Source organism: Canis lupus, chromosome 5 (genome assembly GCF_003254725.2).
Source record: "Canis lupus dingo isolate Sandy chromosome 5, ASM325472v2, whole genome shotgun sequence".
Lineage (NCBI taxonomy): Eukaryota > Metazoa > Chordata > Mammalia > Carnivora > Canidae > Canis > Canis lupus.
In genome coordinates this window covers 46546011-46566980 of record NC_064247.1, presented here as the reverse complement: position 1 = coordinate 46566980, position 20970 = coordinate 46546011, and the positions used below count along the sequence as shown (strand labels likewise).

The following is a 20970-nucleotide window of genomic DNA, read 5'->3' as shown; positions in this document are numbered from 1 at the left end:
ATAAATAAATAAAATCTTTAAAAAAGAGAGAATTAAATGAACGTTGAGTTGTTTGCTAACTCCAGAGCCACAAATCTTCAGTTTCATTACTAAAGCAATAGGCTTTCCCCCATGCCCACCCAGCTCTATTTTCTGGCCTCTCCAGAATCATGGGAAATTTCTCATCATGGAGGGAGAACTTGCTTGACTTTTATGCTTCTGGTTCCTGTGGCTAACAACTGGTGGTCTTCCTCCAGGTCTGAGCCTGTGCTCTGGTGCTTTCGCCCCATTGTGTTTGGAGTACATGTTCAGTGCAAGTTCAATTGCACTAATCAAAGCACTTTTCACCATGTGCTCACACTGGCCCTGGAATGGAAGGGAAGTGGCTCCAGACCAGCACCAATAGGCTACAGAAGAGAAACTGGGGTGCCAGCACCTCTCTTACTGAGAGCCATGTTCTGATACTCCACCCTAGGAAACAGGGTGGGTGTAGATTAGTGGTAAGAAAGACCACATAGCCAGAGGCTAAGAGTGTGGGGCTTGAGGTCTGACCAGCCAGTGTCTGACTTTCAGCTTTCCCTTTCCATAGCTCTGTTATACTGGTTCATTGACTTCTGTGTGACCCTCAGCGTGTTAATCTATAAATGGCCATAATAATACCTACTCCACGGAGTTGTGGTGAGCATTGGATATGATGGTTCAGTGTCTGCCACATAGCAAACGTTCAAAAAATACAAACTAAAGCCAGTTGGCAAGGGGTCAACAAACCTGGGTCCTGATAAAATGTCTACTACCATTGTTCTGGAAGGCAATGAGCAAGTCAGTTGATTTCTCTGGGTGCTAATTTTCTTCATTTGTAAAGTAGGTGTGGTGGCTTTATACCATGTCAATTTAACTAAGCTGGGATCCTGGTTCCCAGAATTCCCTTCCTGGTGGATCCCATTTAGAATTGGCCACAGAGGGCAGCCCCGGTGGCTCAGCGGTTTAGCACTGCCTGCAGCCCAGGGTGTGATCCTGGAGACCTGGGATCAAGTTCCGCGTTGGGATCCCTGTGTGGAGCCTGCTTCTCCCTCTGCCTGTGTCTCTGCCTCTCTCTCTTTCTCTGTGTCTCTATGAATAAATAAAAATAAAATCTTAAAAAAAAAAAAGAATTGGCCACAGAGCACATGTGTGCTAGATTTGGAAGGTGGAAGTGGAGCAGAAACCATTTGCAAGCTGTAGCAGGCACTGTGGCAGCACAGGCATGTTGCTGCTGATGTACTAGTTCAGCTAGTTGGTGGAGCTGAGCCTGTAGCACCTTCAGCTCCTACTAGATCCTCCTGTAGCTTTGTCAAGTCCTGGCCAGAGTGTATGCATTTGCATGCAAAGGACACAGCTTCTCCTACAGGTCATCCATGACAGATGTGGGTTCCAGTTGATCTACATGGGGTCTAGATTTTCCATGTGGGTTCTGGTTTGTTCTTGTTCATATCACTTCATGTCCAGCTTGTCCATTTGTTGGGTCCACTGATATGGGTCCATTGACCCATATCAACCTGATGCACAAAACTTGATGCACACTTCTCTGGCAGTTCACACATCACGAAGTCTTATTTCTATCACAAATCCCTTCTTCTCTCTCAACTACAATGATGCCACTTCTCTGCTCAAATTCTCACTAATATAGTGGAGAATGATAGCAATTTCATGAGGTTGCTTTAAGGATCAAATGAGGTCAGGGATGAGAAATCACTTTGAAAAGTATAATGTGTGTTAGGTATATGGGGGCCTTTTCTTTAAAAAAAAAAAATATATGGAGGAGCACCTGGATGGCTTAGGCAGTTGAGCGTCTGCCTCCAGCTCAGGTCATAATACCAGGGTCCTGGGGTAGAGCCCTGTGTTGGGCTCTCTCTTCTGCAGGGAGCCTGCTTCTCCCTCTCCCTCTCCCTCTGCCTGCTGCTCCCCCTGCTTGTGCATTCTCTCTCTCTGTGTCAAATAAATAACTAAATAAAATCTTTAAAAAAAGATTACTAAAAATTTAAAAATTTTTTACTAAAAAAATTTCTTAGTAAAACTCAAAAGTATACTTTTAAAAAATATTTTTAAAGCAGAACACATGGTCTCTCCATGACCTGCTCCACTGTGCTCTTTCCAGTTGCTCAGGCCAAAACCTGGGCTCATCCTTGACATCATTCTCTCCTACACATCCTTCCTTCTATTCAGACTCCTGTCACTTACCACCTCCATCACTAACTCCTTGCTCCAAACCACCATGCTTCTTGTAGAGACTATGTTCTCCTCGTTGGCTTCCCTGCTTCCATAAGGATGAATCCAGTCAGACCTAAGCTGGGTCACATCATGCTCTGCTCACAGCCCTCTGGTGGCTTTCCCCCCCTCCATGATGCCACAGGCCCTTGTCGCTTACTGCTTCTCTGAGCCCATTCCCTCCAACCATCTCCCTGGCTCACTCCACTCTGGCCACACTGGCTTCTTTACCATTCTTCATATATGTCAAGTGTGTGCCATTACTTACAACAGGACAACATTTTTCAGAGAGGAGGAATCAGACATTGGAATGATGTCTTGTATTCCTATTGGCTTAGACACATCTGGAATGTCACTTGCCATGCATACACAAGTATTTACCAGTAAACTATATGACACAGACCAAAGCTGGATGTCGTTCTGAAAAGCTTTTTACCAGAAATTAAATGCAACTTGAGCTTACCGTTAGTATTATGGTTATCAATGACAATTTAGAATTTAATTATTGTGATCCACAATAATATCTCGTATCTTATGGCTATCTAGGATTTTCAAGGCGCTTTTGTGTCCAATATCTTATATAAGCTTCACAACAGGGGATCCCTGTGTGGCTCAGCGGTTTAGCACCTGCCTTCAGCCCGGGGCGTGATCGTGGAGTCCTGGGATCAAGTCCCACATCGGGTTCCCTGCATGGAGCCTGCTTCTCCCTCTGCCTGTGTCTCTGCCTCTCTCTCCCTCTCTGTGTATCTCATGAATAAATAAATAAAATCTTTAAAAAAAAAAAACTTCACAACAGCACTAGCAGCTAGGCACTTTTCTCATTTTACAGATAGGAAAACTGAGGCTCCTAGAATCAAAGAGCTAATGGTTGACAAGGCATAATCTGAACAGCAGGTTTCCTGGGGCACGTGGGTGGCTCAGCTGGTTAAGCATCTGCCTTCAGCTCAGGTCATGATCCTGGGATCCTGGGATTGAGCCCCGTGTCAGGCTCTCTGCTCAACACGGAGCCAGCTTCTCCCTCTCCCTTTGCCTGCCTCTCTGCCTCCTTGTGCACACTTTCTCTGAAAGAAATAAATAAAATCTTAAAAAAATAAGAATAAAAAGCAGGTTTCCTGATGCCAGACGCAGCATTCTTGCCTTTTACTACAGTTAGGAGATACTTGTAAGGCCAAACTGAGTTATAAGTAGGATTAGATGGAACGAAAAAATTTTGCTTTTTTCATTGCCACCATCTGCAATTGTAATGTTCCCAGGGCACCTGGCTGGTTTAGTCAGCGGGACACGCGACCCTTGATCTCAGGTTTGTGAGTTCAAGCTCCACATTGGATATAGAGATTACTTAAAATTAAAATGTTAAAAAAAATTCCCACCATGCCCAAGCCCAAAAGTTTACACTTTTTTAAAAATGCAAATATCCCTAGGATATGTGGCTGAGCCAGTTGTCTTGCTTTCCTCTTGAGAGTTTCTCCACAGAGAAAATAACATTTTGTTATGTGGAAATTAGGAAGAGTGAGAAGGAGAAGTGTGGGGAAGCATATGGTTCAGGTGAGTAAATACTGTTATCCTTGTGTTATGAATGTGCAGTATGACTCAAGGTGCTCAAACTAGCAAGTTGACAAGGGGCAAAGCCTCATTTACGTTTCCCACTTAAATGAGGGATGTTGGAAAATACCACTAAATTCCCTTTTAACACACCATGTGCCCAAGTTGCTGAGCTTCTGCAGCCAAGCCAAGAAGCCCTAAGTATGCAGTGTGGTTCTGATACTTACCATTTATTACTAATAAGCGTGCCATTCACTGGACACTAATGTCAGGTGTCATGTTGCATTATCTCACTTAACTACCTCTCCTCCCAACCCTACTGGGAAGTTCTATGGACTTCTGTTTTATGTATGAATAAACTGGGCCTTGAGATTACAAAGCTGCTATGTGAAAGAACTGGATTTGAATGCAGGTCTATTCCCCTTTAAATTCATACTCTTTGCAGGGGAGCCTGGATGGCTTAGTCCGTTAAGTGTCTGACTCTTGATTTCGGCTCAGTTCATGATCTCAGGGTTGTGGGATCAGCAGGTTAGGCATGGCAAGGAGTGTGCTTGAGATTCTCCTTCTCCCTCTGCCATTCCCCACCTGCACTCATGCTGTTTTTAAATAATTAATTAAATAAATAAAATATTTTTTAAAATTCATGTTTTTTGCAACGTGGCACATTAAGGCAAAGGGGGAATGCACAAAATCAGAGGTGACTTCTTTAACTGAATTTCAAAGACTGTAGGCTGGGCGCCTGGGTGGCTCAGTAGGTTAAGCATCTGCCTTTGGTTCAGGTCATGATCCTGGGGCCCTGGGATCGAGCCCCATGCTCAGCAGAGAACCTACTGCTGTCTCACCCTCTGCCATTCTGGTTACCCTGCTTGTGATCTTTGTCAAATAAATACATAAAAAACCTTTAAAAAATAAAGACTGTAGGCAAAGTCCACTTAACTCCAGAAAAACTTACTGTCATTTGATACAATCTCCCTCATGGGGTTGTTTTGGGATTAAAGAAACCTATATAAAGGCTCCAGCATAGTGCATGGCACATAGTAGGTACCATGTACCTGACATGGAAGTGGTGTAGGACAGTGTTCAGGAATCATGCACTGGAGTGAGATTGCCTGAGTCCAATTCCCCCTTCTCCACCTACTAGCTGTGCAACCTTGGGCAAGTCAAGAACCTCTCTGAGCTTAAATTTCCTCATGTTTAAAATGGAGACAATAACTAAGAATTCAATGAGGTGATCCACATAAAGGACAACATAAAGGATCTGGCTAATTGTCATCATTAAGAGATTTTGACTGTTTTTATTATCATATGAATATTGTTTCTGTCTTCATGTGTGCTGCTTTCACTCCAAGTACAAAGACCATGGTGGGAGTTGAGGTGAATGAGCCATGGGGAAGGAGGTGAATGCCCCATTTCCTCAGAGCTCCTCATGTTTAGTAAACCCCACTGCATTAGGAGGAGGCCTCCAGGAAGTCTGCTGGACTCATTGTCTCCCCATTTTCTATCAGCTCAATTTCCTTCCTGTGCTTTGGGTAGGGGAGCTGATGAGCACAGGAGAGCAGCTTAGAGCCCTGATATGGGGGAGGAGGAGAGGCATGAGGAGAGTGCTGGATTCCTGTCAGGTGTCATGAAGACACACACATCCAGGGCTGGGGGTGGGATCCCGGGAGGATTGGTGGTCCCTGCATTTATACTTTCTGGGGTGGGTGGCCCAGGGGGCCAGGGACTCCAAGCTGACTGTCACAGAGGGCAAGATGGGCCAGCTGGGGGCTGCTATCTTGTTTCAAGGGCCTGAGGAGCAGAACAGATGGTCTAGAGGTTTTGTGCTCTTTCCCTGGGACAGAGTATCCAAGGCCTCCAGGTTGTCCAAGATCCAGGTCTGTGGAGGTGCGAAGGTGCAGGAGGTGTGGAGTAGAAGGGCCTGCTCCTCTCAGGGAGGAGATTTCTCTTCCTGTCTAGGGCCCACGCACTGGGGACTGATGGATCTGCCTAGAGACAAGTGACCAGCCAGGCTCACCAGCCAGGTGAGGCAGCCCCCTATCCTGGGCACAAATGAATAAGAAAACAACCTAGAGTTTAGACCCAGAGAGTCACTTCCCACTCTGAGGATTTCCCACGGCGCTCCTGGAACATCACCTTGGGCTTTGAAAATAGAGTTTAATTTTGAGGGTTTTTATGTCATCTTTTTCTTTGTGATGCTAGAAATATAAGCATATGTTTATACTCTTCAGTGAGAATGAGGGAAAAGATTGTGTTGGCACAATGGCTACAACAATGGAGAACTCAGGATCTGACACATAGCAGTTAGTCAATAAATCATTGTTGGATGGATGAATAACATTCATACAGAGGGAAAAAGACTTACAGGAAAAAACACACACACACACACACAACAAAACCCTAAAGTGTTGTTAGGAGCTGGTGATAAGGATCAGTGGTGATTTTTCTATTTTCCCTATCCTCTAGAGCTTTGTATTGTGGTAATAAGATTGTTATAATAACAGATAATTATGACCAAAATGAAATTAGAGCCAAAATTAAGGGGTCATTGTCTAATGAAGCAGAACCCTGCTTATAGAACTAACAGCTCAGCTGTGGGAGCCAAGGCCTAGGGGGAGGGTTACATTTTTATATCTCACCTCTGTTCCTTCTCTTCAGAAAGAACTCTCTCCCAATTTCCTTCTGCCCCAAAATGAATCAGTGCCCAATCTAAAAATCCTGCCAAGGGATCCCTGGGTGGCGCAGCAGTTTGGCGCCTGCCTTTGGCTCAGGATGCAATCCTGGGGACCCGGGATCGAATCCCATGTCGGGCTCCCAGTGCATGGAGCCTGCTTCTCCCTCTGCCTATGTCTCTGCCTCTCTCTCTCACTGTGTGCCTATCATAAATAAAAAATAAATAAATAAATAAATAAATAAATAAATAAATAAATAAATAAAAATCCTGCCAAGATTCTAAAGAGGGGAGATTTTATAATAGTTGATTAAGACATGAAGCTTTAGAAGAGACAAATTATTTGAATGCCTTAAAATATACTGTTAATTTTGAAGTGATCTCCTCATGACATGCACTTTTTTTTTTCAAAAAGCATTTTCTCCTGATTTTAACATTGGGTTGAGAACTTGATAAAGTTTACAGTAAACAGCCCTCTTAATGTCAACCAGCATGGTCCTGAAGATTGACTGTAGTCCAACTAGGGAGAGATTAGATTTAGGGAAATGGTCTCCTAGGCCTCCCTGATCTTTTATGAGGCATTGGTCCTAAAATATTTGCCCATTATCTTCTAACCCCATAACCTTCCAGGCTAAAATAAAGCCTGCTGTGGTGGGAGCTGTGGCCATTTAGGATCAGGCCAGGAAAGTCTGGCTCCTGTGCTATCTGGTGACAAGATTCAGAGACAAGATGGGATCACCTTCGCCCTCTTCATCTCCTAAGACTCCATGGAGAGTTGGGGTTAGGGCTGCTGTGGTGACATAGATGCACTAGGAGCAAAAGTGTTATTTAAAAAAAAAAAAAACACCTCACCTTTTCTTTAAACTACTCAGAGGGACACTTGGGTAGCTCAGCAGCAGAGCATCTATACCTTCGTTTTTGTTTTTTTTTAATAATAATTTATTTTTTATTGGTGTTCAATTTGCCAACATACAGAATAACACCCAGTGCTCATCCCGTCAAGTGCCCCCCTCAGTGTCCGTCACCCATTCACCCCCACCCCCCGCCCTCCTCCCCTTCCACCACCCCTAGTTCGTTTCCCAGAGTTAGGAGTCTTAATGTTCTGTCTCCCTTTCTGATATTTCCCACACATTTCTTCTCCCTTCCCTTATATTCCCTTTCACTATTATTTATACCTTCGGCTTAGGGCTTGATCCCAAGCCAGGATCAAGTCCACATTGGGCTCCCTGAGGGGAGCCTGCTTCTCCCTCTGCCTGTGTCTCTGCTTCTATCTCTCTGTCTCTCATGAATAAATAAATAAAATCTTTAATAAAATTAAAAAATACTACTCAGAAACCCGCTTAGACACAGGGTCAGGTTGTGGTACTTGAACTTTTGGGTAAAGATCAGGTTTGAGAATTCCTAATGTAGAAGATTCCAGGGATGCATCCTCCACACCAGGGAATTCCTGGTCCATCCTTATTGGGCAATTGCCAAGGGGATCTGGGTTTTATTCCAGGCTCTGCCAAGAACTTACTGGATGACTCTCCTCAAGTTACTTTGCTTCTTTGGGACTCAGTTTCCTCATTTTGTTCCTGCAAAATGGGAACAATAATCCTCACTTCATAGGCTTGTAGCAGAGATGAACCACAATAAGGTAGGTGAGGGGGCCTGACCTATGGAGGTGCTCAATCATTTTAACCCCCTCCTTCCTTCTTTCACCACAAAGAATCAGGACAGTACCCAGTGCACTCAAGGTTATGAGCTGCTGCACCGACCCATGCTAAGTCCCTCTATATATACCACCTGAATCGGGACTTTTAATTAATGCCAGGTGGACTCCAGCTCAGCTCTAACCCAGTCCAGGAGCTCTGAGTCATGTTTCATCCAGGATTTATTGCAGGAGCATTTTGGGAAGGACTAGTGCTGCTCTGGGTGAGGGGGGCCACACCCTGGTGCTTGGGACTTGGTGGCAGTGGTTGCATTTTGTTGTTGGTTTGTTTGTTTTAAAATATCCACATCCTGTTCCACAGCTGGGGCATAAAATCAAGCTTTAGTTGTGGGATTTTTGTTTACTTTATTCACTGGCTGAGCTGGTCAGGAGTTTAACAGAGGTCAATGCCTTTATGTTGCTTGGAATCTGCGAAGAGACTCCAGCAGCTTCTGGCTACTAAATCTGCTGGTGTGAAAAAAAGAACTTAAAAAAAAAAAAAAAAAAAAGGTTGACCCTCACAGTCTGGCTGCTTTTAGGATAAATTCATTTTTGTTTTGCTTAAAAAACAATAACAACAAACTTGTAAATGTTTATGTGTTTTTGTTTGCACAGGCAGCTTTGGCAATGGGAATTTTTGGTAGAAAAAAATAATTAGAGAAATAAATGGCAGCTCTCACAGCTGCAAATCATTGATTCAGCTTCACTTAGGGAAGGAGGGAGGGAGAAGAAAAAGGGGAAACAAAAAAGAAAAAAAAAGACAAAAAGAAAAAAAGCCATTAGCTTTACTGCCAGAGGATGGCTCCCTGTCAGTTCCCATGAAGTCTTCCTCACATCCTTTCTCTCAGAACACTTCAGAGGTCCTGAGAGTATTTGATTTGTAAAGGCTGAGGGCAGACAAAATAGAGCAGCTCAAAAAATATCTTTCAAAATTTAGTAACATTGCATGCAATCCATAATAAACCCAATACATGTTTATTAAAGAAAAATGGAACATATTGAAAAGAAGAAAGAGAGGGGTACCTGGGTGGCTCAGTTGCTTAAGCATCTGCCTTGAGCTCAGGTCATGATCTTGGCTTCTTGGGACAGCCCCTGGTTAAGCTCCCTGCTCAGCAGGGAGTCTACTTCTCCCTCTGTCCCTCCCTAACCCCCCCACCTCATGTACTCTCTTTCTCTCAAATAAACCTTAAAAAAAAAAAAAAAAAGAAAGAAAAGAAAGGAAAAGAAAAGAAAAAGAATTCCTGGTTGTCCAAACACAACTATTGTTGATGTTTTCATGCACTTTCTAGCAATCCTTTTGCTTTATATGTGTTTCCTCATTTGTTTCTCATAGATGTAGTGACGGGGTGTGGATGCTTCTGCACTCTGCATCTTTCACATAACGGATAATGGCATTTATGAAAGCCTTGCTATGTGCCAGGTTCTGTCCACCGTTACTCAGTATCCCTCAACCTGCCTGACATTCTCACCTCTCCATCATCAGCCCCAGCTACAGAAATGTGGTTAAGTTCCTGTTTCTTTGGCATCACCTCATGTGAAAACAGCTGGATGAAGTTTCACCCAGTTTGGAGGGTATTTGAGGATGATCTTACTTCAAATGAGCTATATGACATGAAATTTTCACCATGGGAAGCCTCAGGTATGTGTATATAGGGGGAGGGACGTGGCTTAGTTTTTTATTTCTACGCAGAGGGAGTAACGTGACTCTTCTTTCTGGAGATTTTACTAAGTTGAGTTCAGACATTTACAGTTTTAAAAGTTTCCTATAATTTTATGGATGGGTTCAATATATTTCAAAATAATCATAATTTTTCCCCAGGGGGTACATGTAAGAAATTATACTTGGCCTAATGTCCTCTGAAGGCATTGATTTGATGTCAGGAAGAATTTTTTAAAAAGAAAACTTTAGAAAAGTCTAACCTGTCAGAATGGGATCTTGTTTGAAATCCAAAGAGGAGACATGTGATGAGACTTTTCATGGCAGTTGGCCAAGAGAGGCACACTTTTCCAAGGACACCCAGGGCAGGTGTCCAACCTAGGAATGTTGAAACACCCAACTTGATTGGCATTCAGCTTTCAGAGCAATGAAACTGAAGTACAAATAGAGGCATCTATGATGCCAAATGGGAGAGGTAGGCATTGGATTAAGTTGTGTCAAATTTGAAGCTTAACTCAAAATTCCTGTGGATAGACATTCTAAAATGTAATAATGAATCTGCTTCTCATATGACAACTCTAGGTAATAATGAATCAGAGTAAGACATGAAGATATACTCACACATATTCCAACCCATAGGACAACAAATGGGTATATAAAAAACATTACATTGTTTTCCATTAAGTTGAAAATTATTAGAGGTCTCTGAATCATTATAACTCTAAACATTAATTTTCAAATGGCTTCTATTACATTTAATGATTTTCCTTGAGCAATTTCATATAAAGCAGCTTGAAATGATAATAAGGACTGCACTTAAAACACTTCACTAAAAATTAGTAAGAAATGCTAGTGGCTCATGACATGGATAGCATTATTTTCCCTATTTTATAGAGCCAGGTCAGGACTAAAGTGAGGCAAGTGAGTTTCTCAGAGTACAAAATTTAAGGAGGCACCCATTCTCAGGCTCCTTAAATTTTGTCAAGCCTACAAATGAGTGCTTCCTTAAATTCTGAGCCCTGAGTGCCTCACTTACCTCAAGCTAGTCCTAATGCTTTTATAGATGAAGGAACTGAGGCTCTAAGAGGCTAATTGTCTGAAGTCCTCATCTAATAAGTGGCAGAGTGAAAACTTGAGCCTGGTCTTCATTAGCCCCAAGTAAATTCAGTTCTTCATTTACTAAATATTGGCTGCAAGTCTAAGATAGGAACCATGGAAACACAACGTCCACCCTTCAAGAATTAATAGACATGGAGGGAAACAGACATGTGTGTAATAATATGAACTGTACATTATCTTAACAGTAGATATCAATTGGCATCCCTTAGGGAATGAACATTCTTTGTTTGCAAAAGCATCCTGATAAATTCCTGAGGTGAAGGAGAAAGTCTAGGTTGGCAGAAAAATAAAGAACAAATAAAGTGCTTAAATTGCTCATGGGAAAATAGAAGAAGGAGAAGGAGAGAGAGAGGAGAAGGAGGGAAAGAGGGAGAGAGATGGAGGAGTAGGAAGAGCTGAGGGAGGAGGAGGAGAAGGGAAGGGAAAAGAAGGTGAGCAGAGCACAGGCTGGTTTTTTAGACCTCCTTGCCCCCCTTAGCTTGGTGGTACCCTTGAGCAGGGCACAATCTATGTAGCCTTATTTGATGGCCCTGGTCATATTGGGGTCAACATTGGGCAGACCAGAGGCAGCATGCCTAGAAGCAGGGAGTACATTTGGGGACAGATCCCTGGGAATTCACAGAAGCCATTGGAAAGGCTTCAGACTTCCATAAGTCTTTGTTCCAAGGGGCTCTCAGGAACAGGAAAAACCATCTGAGGTCTAAAGTTAAAGCATCCAATAAGGTAAGTGCTGTAAGTTTTGGTAATATTTCCCCCATTTTACAGCTGATGATATTGAGGCCCAGGGAGACTAAGTAACTTGTTCAAGGTCCTCCAGGCAGCGAGGCCTAAAGCTAATAATGATAGGTAGATCTCTGGTGATGGATACTCTCTGCAGACATGGTTCTCAGCATCTATTTTTTTCTTTCCAGTTTGATTGAGATTTGATGGCTCTGTAGCATTGTATGAATCTAAGGTATATGAAATAATTATTTAGTATGTCTAGATATTATGAAATGATCACCACAATAAGTTCAGTTGACATCACCTCACATAGTTACAATTTTTTTTCCTTGTGATGAGAACTTTTAAGATAGACTCTCTTAGCAACTTTCAAATATACAATACAGTATTATTAATTGCAGTCCCCCCACCAGTGTGGAGCCCAATGTAAGGCTTGAACTCACCACCCTGAGATCAAGACCTGAGCTGAGATAAAGAGTCAGACAAGACACTTAACCAACTGAGTCACCCCGGTGCCCCAGAAGTTTATACTTTCTGACCACCTTCACCCATTTCATCAAGTTCCCACCCTGCTTCTGGCAACCACCAGTCTGTTTTCTGTATCAATGAGTTTGGTTTCTTAGATTCCACAAATAAGTGAGATTATACTGTTTTTATCTTTCTCTGTCTGACTTATTTCACTTGGCATAATGCCCTTAGGGTCTACTCATGTTATCACAAATGACAGGATTTCTTTTTTTTTTTTTAATTTTTTTTTTTTACGTTTTTATTTATTTATGATAGTCACAGAGAGAGAGAGAGAGAGAGAGGCAGAGACACAGGCAGAGGGAGAAGCAGGCTCCATGTACCGGGAGCCTGACGTGGGACTCGATCCCGGATCTCCAGGATCGCGCCCTGGGCCAAAGGCAGGCGCCAAACCGCTGCGCCACCCAGGGATCCCAATGACAGGATTTCTTTATTTTTTTACAGTTGAATAATATTCACATTTTCTTAGTCATTCATCTGTCAGTGGACACTTAGGTTGTTACCACATCTTGGCTGCTGTAAATGATACTGCTATGAACATGGGGGTGCAGGTATCTTTTTGAGATGGTGATTTTGTTTCCTGGTTTTCAGCATCTTATTTGAATCATGTCATTCCTGTGACATCGATACTTATTTTGTCCCCATTTTACAGTTGAGGAAACCAAGATACAGAGAGCTTAAGTAACCTGCTCCGGGTTACAAATCATATGTGATGGAGCTGAAATTGAAATCTAGGCAGTCTGATGTCAAAGCAGGCAACCATGTTGGTCCTTTGACTTCAGCACCAGCAAAGTCTGGTCTTTTCAGTATATTAACAGTCAGTTCTTGGCATATAGATGTCAAATGTGATGCCAATAATTTCATATATAAGGGATTTCAAAGGCATACCTCTGGGGAGTTCATGATCTCAGTCACATTGTAAGAAATAAATTGCTGGAGTTTAGTGTCTTTAATTCAGATTGCAAGCACAGTATTAGCAGTGGGGTGAAGTATTAGTAGTATTCATCTTATTAAATGAACTTCTGTTTCCTGGAATTTGACAGCATTCCCATATACATATAGATAGGCTGGGATGGTTGACCGAGAAAGTGTAAGTATACTTCCTAATGCAAATAGCTTAGTTATAAAAACTATAGAGGGGATCCCTGGGTGGCGCAGCGGTTTGGCGCCTGCCTTTGGCCCAGGGCGCGATCCTGGAGACCCGGGATCGAATCCCACGTCAGGCTCCCGGTGCATGGAGCCTGCTTCTCCCTCTGCCTGTGTCTCTGCCTCTCTCTCTCTCTGTGTGACTATCATAAATAAATAAAAATTAAACAAACAAACAAAAAAAACTATAGAGCTGAAGTCAAGGGGTAAGCAGTCTAAATTTTAGCACCCCTAGAAAAAAGGCATTCTTTTATTTGTCCAACTATACAGTCATTATATCACTCCCTTCCCAATTTAGTGCCGATATGACACATAAATATTGGACAAAGAAATGACATGTAGTGGACAAAGGGTTTTTGACAGGGAAGTGGGCATAGCCCAGAATATTTGAAAAATGACACTGCTTTCATCTACTTTGAGATCGAGATTGAATATTGTGGTAGATAGACTGCAAAAAAAAAAAAAAATGCCTGCAGTTCTTCAAGTATTTTGCAATATGACTTTGTCAGCCATTAGGAGATGGAGTCTTTTTCCCTACCTGCTGAATCTGGGCTGCCTTGTGACTTGGTTTGGCTGGTAGAATGGGACAGAAGGTATGATATGCCAGGTCTAAGCCTCAGGTCGTGTACACCTCTGCTCCTCTCTTGCTCTTCTGCCTTCAGCATGAGAACAATACTGAACTCACCTGCTGGAGATGGGACACTGTGGAACAGAGCTGAGTCATCCCAGCTGAGGCCATCCTAGATCAGCCATTTCCAGCAGACTTTCCAGCTGGTGGCAGACACATGAGCAAGCCCAGCTGACATGGGAGCCCATTTCAGATCAGCCTAGATGTTCAGCTAACCCTGAAATTTTTGAGAAACAATAAACGGTTGTGATTTTAACCCACTCATTGTTGGGGCAGTTTGTTATGCAACACTACTAATGGCAATAGATAAATGATAAAAGTACCAAAGGCAAATCTCATCAGTGACACAGGAAGTCTGTTCCCCTCCAACATGGCCTCTTTCCTATGTCCCTGATGGCTTCTTTTGCATTTGCTTCCACTAGTGGCTGCAGCTCCACCCTCACCCAGACCCACAGAAGTCAGGCCATGAGTTACCTACTTAGAAAAGGTGGCCAATTCTTATATTACAAATGTACAGAGGAAACCACACTCATGCTCCCCTAGTCAAGAAAAACAGGTAACCAACATGGAAGAAATCCAGATCTTTCTCTCTTATTCCCACACTTTTATTTTAATCCATTTCCACTTCAATCCCCAACCATGGCTTCCCTTCCAGTTTAGAGAGAGCTATAGCAGAGAATTTAAAATCCGGAAACCTGCAGTTGCACAGATCTGGATTTAAACTCTGGCTCTGCTGCTTACTAGCTGTGAGTCCTTGGAAATGTGCCTTAACTCATTGAACTTCAGTTTTTTTGTACTAAAAATGGGGATGATACTCTTTAGGGTTATTGTGAGGATTAGGTGAAGTATGTATTTAGAACATATGAAGTGCTCAATAAATAATAGTTTTGACTAATTGGTTAATTACCTAACCCATTCTCTCCAGTTCCTACCTCTGGGGCTCCCTTTCAGGACTCTGGTTTGGATTCATACTGCCCCCCCACCCCCTCACCCCATATTCCCAGGAAACCTGTTCACTTAGGACCTGAGCCCAATCTGTAGTCCCTGTGAGCACCCAGGCTGATGTCCTAGTGTGCCCTGGTGCAGATTCACTTTGGAATGGCATAGAATGGATTCAAAGCCCTTTTGCAAGTGGGTCAGTGGGCAAGCCTGCCTCCCCAAACCCCCAAGCTCTGCTGACCGCTTGCTATTATTTTCACATGATGCAATGTTCCCTCGCCCCTTTGGAGCTGTATTAAGTTTCCTTCCATTCCCATACACTTCAGAGACTGCTGCCCCTCTCACATTTCAGACGCTGACCTGCTCCTTTGCACTTTTCCCTTCTGCTTGTCTGGAGACCTGCATAATGAAATTCAGACAGTGGTGCCAGCTGGCCTCTGCCTAACTTCCCTTCAGTATGGGTGACAAGGGCTGGGCTGCTCAGCCTGGCAGGGAGCGTGCCCCTCCAGTGGCCTAGAACTAGAACGGGGCCAGAGTGCCTGGTGACTTCATTTCTTTCTGTCAGGTCAGAGGTTCCTCACTCTAAGGAGAAAGGTAAACAATTTTGATCTGACTGTGGGGGGAGGAGCAGGGTGGAGCATACATGTGATATATAAAATGAAACAAGCTTTCCAAAAACAACAAAGCTGAATCTAATAACTTATATTTGTGGAGCACTGTAGCTTGAAAGCTCTTTACACATACAGTGTCTCATTCGATTCTCACAACAGCCCCAGGAGGAAGGCGGGACAAGGATTAACATCCCTGTTTAACCATGAGGTCACACAGCAAGTTGGGTGACAGTGTCCCAGCCCACACACAGGTCTCTGGACCCCACACCCAGCACTCCATCCTGTTTTATGCTGTCTTCTCTCTTGTGTTTTACACCAGGACTTCGGCCCAACATTTGTAAAACTTTCCCATAGCAACATCCCTTACGGCGGCGGGGAATGAACATCCTGGAAATGCAAAATTACTACCAGACTTTGTGTTTTATCTAAAAAAAAAAAAAAAAAGCCATTCAGACTCTGAATTCTAATTCAATAATTATGTCATATTTATATTAAATATCGTTTCTAGTCTTAATATAAAAGTAAGGTTTTATTATTCTTTCAGATAAAATATTCCAGGAACATGGCTTTGCTTAACCCCTGGTAACTTCAGGGGTTTGTGACACTAGGTTCTAGACACTTTCAACCAGTGGGCAAGATGAGTGTGCAACACACACTCATATAACCACAGCAACCATCTGAAGAAATGCTTGTATTAGCCTCTAGTAAGGATGTTATTTTTTAATTGGAATTGTTGGCTGGGTCTTCCTTTAAACCATCTGCCCCAAGCATTCCATTCTGTGTTGACAATGGAAAGACACATGTTTGTAAGGTATGTTTAGCATCTGAGAGGCTGAAGGAATGAGTTTTCGGGCATTGCCAGATGCAATGAGTGCATATATAGAGCAGAATCCGTGCACTTGAGGTGGGAACCAAAACTGGGGAGCAAGCCTAGCCAAACGACTAACTGTGGAGTGTTCAGGTAAGGAGCTGAACACAGGATTCAGGTCCTTGGAGTTGCTGAAAGCTCTATATAGTACCTTACATCACCCTTTGGGCAACTCTTTCCAGGCAGAGCCTTGAATAGAGATCCCACTATCACCCAGGGAATACTCTCCTCTCTACTCCCTGCAAGAGGCCAGGATCTCTAAATTGTAACTCTGACTCCAAAGGGCTCTGCTGGCTCCAGCTAGCCTTCTCAACCTTGGCTATTCATCCTAGACCCTTGTCAGTGGGCTGTTTGCTTCAGAGAGGCCTCCTGATGCTGGCAGTCTATGCAGGTGGTAGGGACAATTGCAGCATGCTCATCAGAACAGATGAGATGTAGCCCCGAGTCAGGCGTGGGGAGTCTATGGTGAGATCTGATTCCTTTGATGTGTGTTAAGCAAATGGGAATATATTCCAAAGTGCTCTTGCAATCAATTGGTTGCAACCGTGAGCTTGAGATTTGCTGAAGGAAAGAAAGAAGGGTGATCTCAATAGCTAGCATGTACACAAGCTGCTTCTGTGCCAAGTGCTAATCTAAGCATCTTAAATGCATTAGCTCATTGTCTTCTCACCACAGTCCTACAAGGTAAATGCTATTGTGATCATCCCCTTTTCCCTATTAAGGACACTAAAACATAGAGGGGCTAAGCAATTGGCCCAAAGTTAAATGGTTAGTATGTAGCAGAGCTGGGATTTTAACCCAGGGACTCCACACTTTTAATCATACTATACTGCCTCTCATTGCCTGCACAATGCACCCAAGGATAATAGTAACAGAACCTTCTTGAGTCCTGTTTATGCCAAGCACTGTGCTCAAGTGTTTGACACGCTCTATCTCCCACAATCCCTAAAACATTTCTGGAGAGAAAGTCCTGTCATTACTTCCATTTTCTAAATGAGGAATCTGAGGCTTGGAGATGTTAACTTGCCAGACATGACATAGCTAGGAAATGACTCAAAAGCCCATGCTTTTAATCATTCTGTTTTACTGCCTTCCATGTACACTGCATATGCTGTAAATAGCACAAAACAAATGAAACAGTTTTGCACAGAATCTTCTTTGTATTCTGGACACTAAATAGATGCAAATTCATTTCTGAGGAAATGGTATCGGATTTGAGATCTGGTAGGCAAACAATATGATGAAAAGCGAAGGACCTCGAGCTCATGGTCAGAAGATCTAGGTTCACATCCTGTCCTTGGCCTTCATGTTCTAGCCTCAGCTTCCTCATTTGTAAGGTGGCAGTGACAGTGAAACCTACCTATGGGGATTACATGGTAAAGCATATGTGGTACTGTTATTATTTAACATGAGTAGGTGGGGTTTTTTTATTGCTTTTGTTTCTGCATTACAGTTCCCTCTTGGTGCTGTACATTCTAAGGATTCTGATAACTATATAATCACATGTATCTACCATTCTAGTACCATAAAGAATAGTTTTAGTGCTCTAAAAATCCTTTGTGATCCACCTGTTTATACCTCCTTCACCCCAGCCCACAGCAATCACTCTTTCTACTATCTCCATAGTTTTTCCTTTTTCCAGAGGATCACATGTAGTAGGAAACATGGTATGTAGCCTTTTCAGGTTGGCTTCTTTCACTTACAATATACACTTAAAGTTCCTCTAGGTCATTTCACTTCTTCATGGTTCATTTCTTTTCAGTGCTAAATAATGTCCCCTGGTCCAGATCATTATAGTTTATGTATTTATTTATCCTTTCCCAAATCAATACAGCTTTTATAGTGTCTTTAAAATATTATAAATAAGTCTGAAAAATCATCTTGCTGTTTCTGTAGCTGGACAACTTAGAACTTATTCATCAGCCTTCTGCAATGATCCTTTTTCAGAAACATAGATATTAGCCATCTAAAAGTTTTATGATATCCTTGTTTTCAACTGGCTTGCTGATCAAAGCAGCTGAGTTTGATGAGTTTGATGCATGTTCCATGTCACTTCCGTCAAGAACGAACTCGTCTTTCTGGGCTTGAGATACTGAAGAAGCAACATCTGGCCTCATCTGAACTCTGCAGATGGATTTTTCACCCAAGAAATTTTGGATTTCAACAAGAGAACTGTTCTCCTGAATAACAACATTGATGGGGAAGTAAGCACACACAGACCTCATCTGGTGACAGAAGCCTAATATGACGCCGTTGATCGTGTTCCGTACATGACTACAGATAGTGTGAACAGTAGCCAGTTCTTTCCTAGTTCTCCACAATTTGTCAACTCAGAGCCTCTTCTTTTTCTTTCTAAGGAGACTGAGCTCTACGTTAATGTGATTGAAGTCCCTTCACAGGGTTCCTCTGGGGCTCTTCACGATAACAGTGGGTCCCTTCAGAGTGATGTCCATATCTCTTGGGATATTGACAGTCTGATTGCTGAGAATAGTCTTCATTTTTGCAGGAGCTGTGGCAAAGAGCTATAGTTTATTTATTAAGTTTTTTTTTAATTTTTATTTATGATAGTCACACACAGAGAGAGAGAGAGAGGCAGAGACACAGGCAGAGGGAGAAGCAGGCTCCATGCACTGGGAGTCCGACGTGGGATTCGATCCCGGGTCTCCAGGATCGTGCCCTGGGCCAAAGGCAGGCGCCAAACCGCTGCGCCACCCAGGGATCCCTATTAAGGTTTTTTTTAAGCCCAACTCTTCATCTTACAGATGAGAAAACTGAATCCTAAAGAAGTTGGGAAAATTTGCTGAAGTCCTATAGCTAGTTGGTGACAGCGTCATGACTTGAAAATAACTCTTCAACCTCCAGTCCAGCACTTTTGCTACTTTACTGGGCTGAGTGAGGTTCTGACATTTTCTAGTTTGTGTTTTAGGATCTCCTCTCATTACTTGCATCCATTTGCTAAACTACTACTTCTCTTGTATTTGTGGAATTAGAGGTAAAAAAGAGTTTGGATGAGGCAAATGCACATCCTCTATAACCGTCTAGTGGTTTAAGAGCTTCCACTTCTTTCCCCATGTAAAAGTTTTTTTTTAAGATTTTATTTATTTATTCACGAGAGACACAGAGAGAGGCAGAGACACAGTCAGAGGGAGAAGCAGGCTCCATGCAGGGAGCCCAATGTGGGACTCGATCCTAGGACCCAGGGATCACGACCTTAGCCAAAGGAAGATGCACAACTACTGAGCCACCCAGGCATCCTCCATGTGGAAGTTTTTCAAGAGCAGCTGAAAAATAGCAAAGTTGGAAGAGGGATGTTTGATATCCCCTGTCTTCTGCTTATCGTTGTAGGACATGCCACCAAATGATGATGTGAACTGGAAGACAAGGAAGGCCTAGTAGGGATTTAGGGTAGTCTTATCTGTTGTAAGGGCAGGTACAGTGTAGTAAGAAGGAATCACTAAAAAAAGAGATCCAGTAAGGAACAAAGGAAATCCTACACTTAGGTTCAAAAAGACAACTATGCAAGATGTAGGGATGATAGAATATTCCACACAGAAAGGGCCTTGGGGTGCTAGTCATATAAGCTCAGTAGGAAATAATATTGCTATGCGGTTGCCTAAAAAGCTATTGCACTCTTAGAGTGCTTTAACAGGGCTGCTTACCAGTCCTGAGCCTGTCACAAACTGAGTGAGAAACTCTAGTTTTTAAACGTTGAAGAGTGAGGAATGCTGTAATCCCTCTGTATTCTGTATTTAATGCAGATGTGTAAGAAGGCCCATTTGCAGATGTCATGCCTAAACCGTGTACTGACAAGCTGGACTATAACCAGAAGCTGCTGACTGGGCAGTGGGCATTGGAAACGAACTTTATAGGGGGCTTCTAAGTACTAGGCACTGGGCCAGGGCTTTATCTACATGGGTCTTTATCTACCTGGCTTTCACACCAATCCTGGAATATAGTTCTTATTAGTCTTATCTGCATATTTTTAGAGGAAGAAGCTCACCCAAGATTCCTCCCCTTGAAAGTGGCTGAAGTGGCTTCTAACACCACATTCTTTCCACTATCAGGAAAGTGAAAGCTTGTAAAAACCATATAATAAGTGGACAGCTGAAGAAACGAGGCACACACAGCTATCCAAATAGATCTGAAATATTGTTAAGTGGAATGGGGAGCTAGATTTATTCTTCTTTGGTCCCGGAGAAAATTAGAGCCAGAAGGTAAGTGTTTCAGGGAAGCACATAGGAAGTTAATGTCGGGAAGGAAGAAACTTCTTTTTTTTTTTTTTTTCTTTTTTTAATTCATGAGAGACACAGAGAGAGAGGCAGAGACACAGGCAGAGGCAGAAGCAGGCTCCACACAGGAAGCCTAATGTGGGACTCAATCCAGGGTCTCCAGGATCACGCCCTGGGCTGAAGGCAGTGCTAAACCGCTGACCCACCCGGGCTGCCCAAGGAAGAACTTCCTATCAGAGGATGGTTCAGTAAATGATCCAGCTGCCTTAACTCATCCTGCGTGCCTCCTCACTGGAGGAGCATTCAAGGAGAAGCAGACCGGCCAATTGTCAGGGGTGTTATTCATTCACTCAACCAATATTTAATAAGTAGCTATGATGTGTTACCACTGTTTTAGAACTT

General features: G+C 42.9%; 1 protein-coding gene and 1 pseudogene across 13 annotated transcripts in view; one reads left to right on the top strand and one right to left on the bottom strand.

Annotated features, from left to right (window-relative positions):
• The window catches only part of ROR1 (receptor tyrosine kinase like orphan receptor 1), a 486769-nt gene that overhangs the window by 34773 nt on the left and 431026 nt on the right, over nucleotides 1-20970 (top strand). For 6 of the 13 annotated variants that reach the window (XM_049109518.1, XM_049109522.1, XM_049109519.1 and 3 more), the window contains one exon: nucleotides 9457-9762. In XM_049109518.1, the coding sequence (XP_048965475.1) occupies nucleotides 9621-9762 (142 nt within the window). In that variant the 5' untranslated portion in view covers nucleotides 9457-9620. Of the gene's footprint in view, nucleotides 1-7931; nucleotides 8070-9456; nucleotides 9763-13955; nucleotides 14178-20970 lie in introns of those variants that run through there. The other 7 variants (XM_049109527.1, XM_049109526.1, XM_049109517.1 and 4 more) reach the window with 5 other exon arrangements.
• Nucleotides 18252-19050, bottom strand: LOC112647159 (60S ribosomal protein L9-like; annotated as a pseudogene).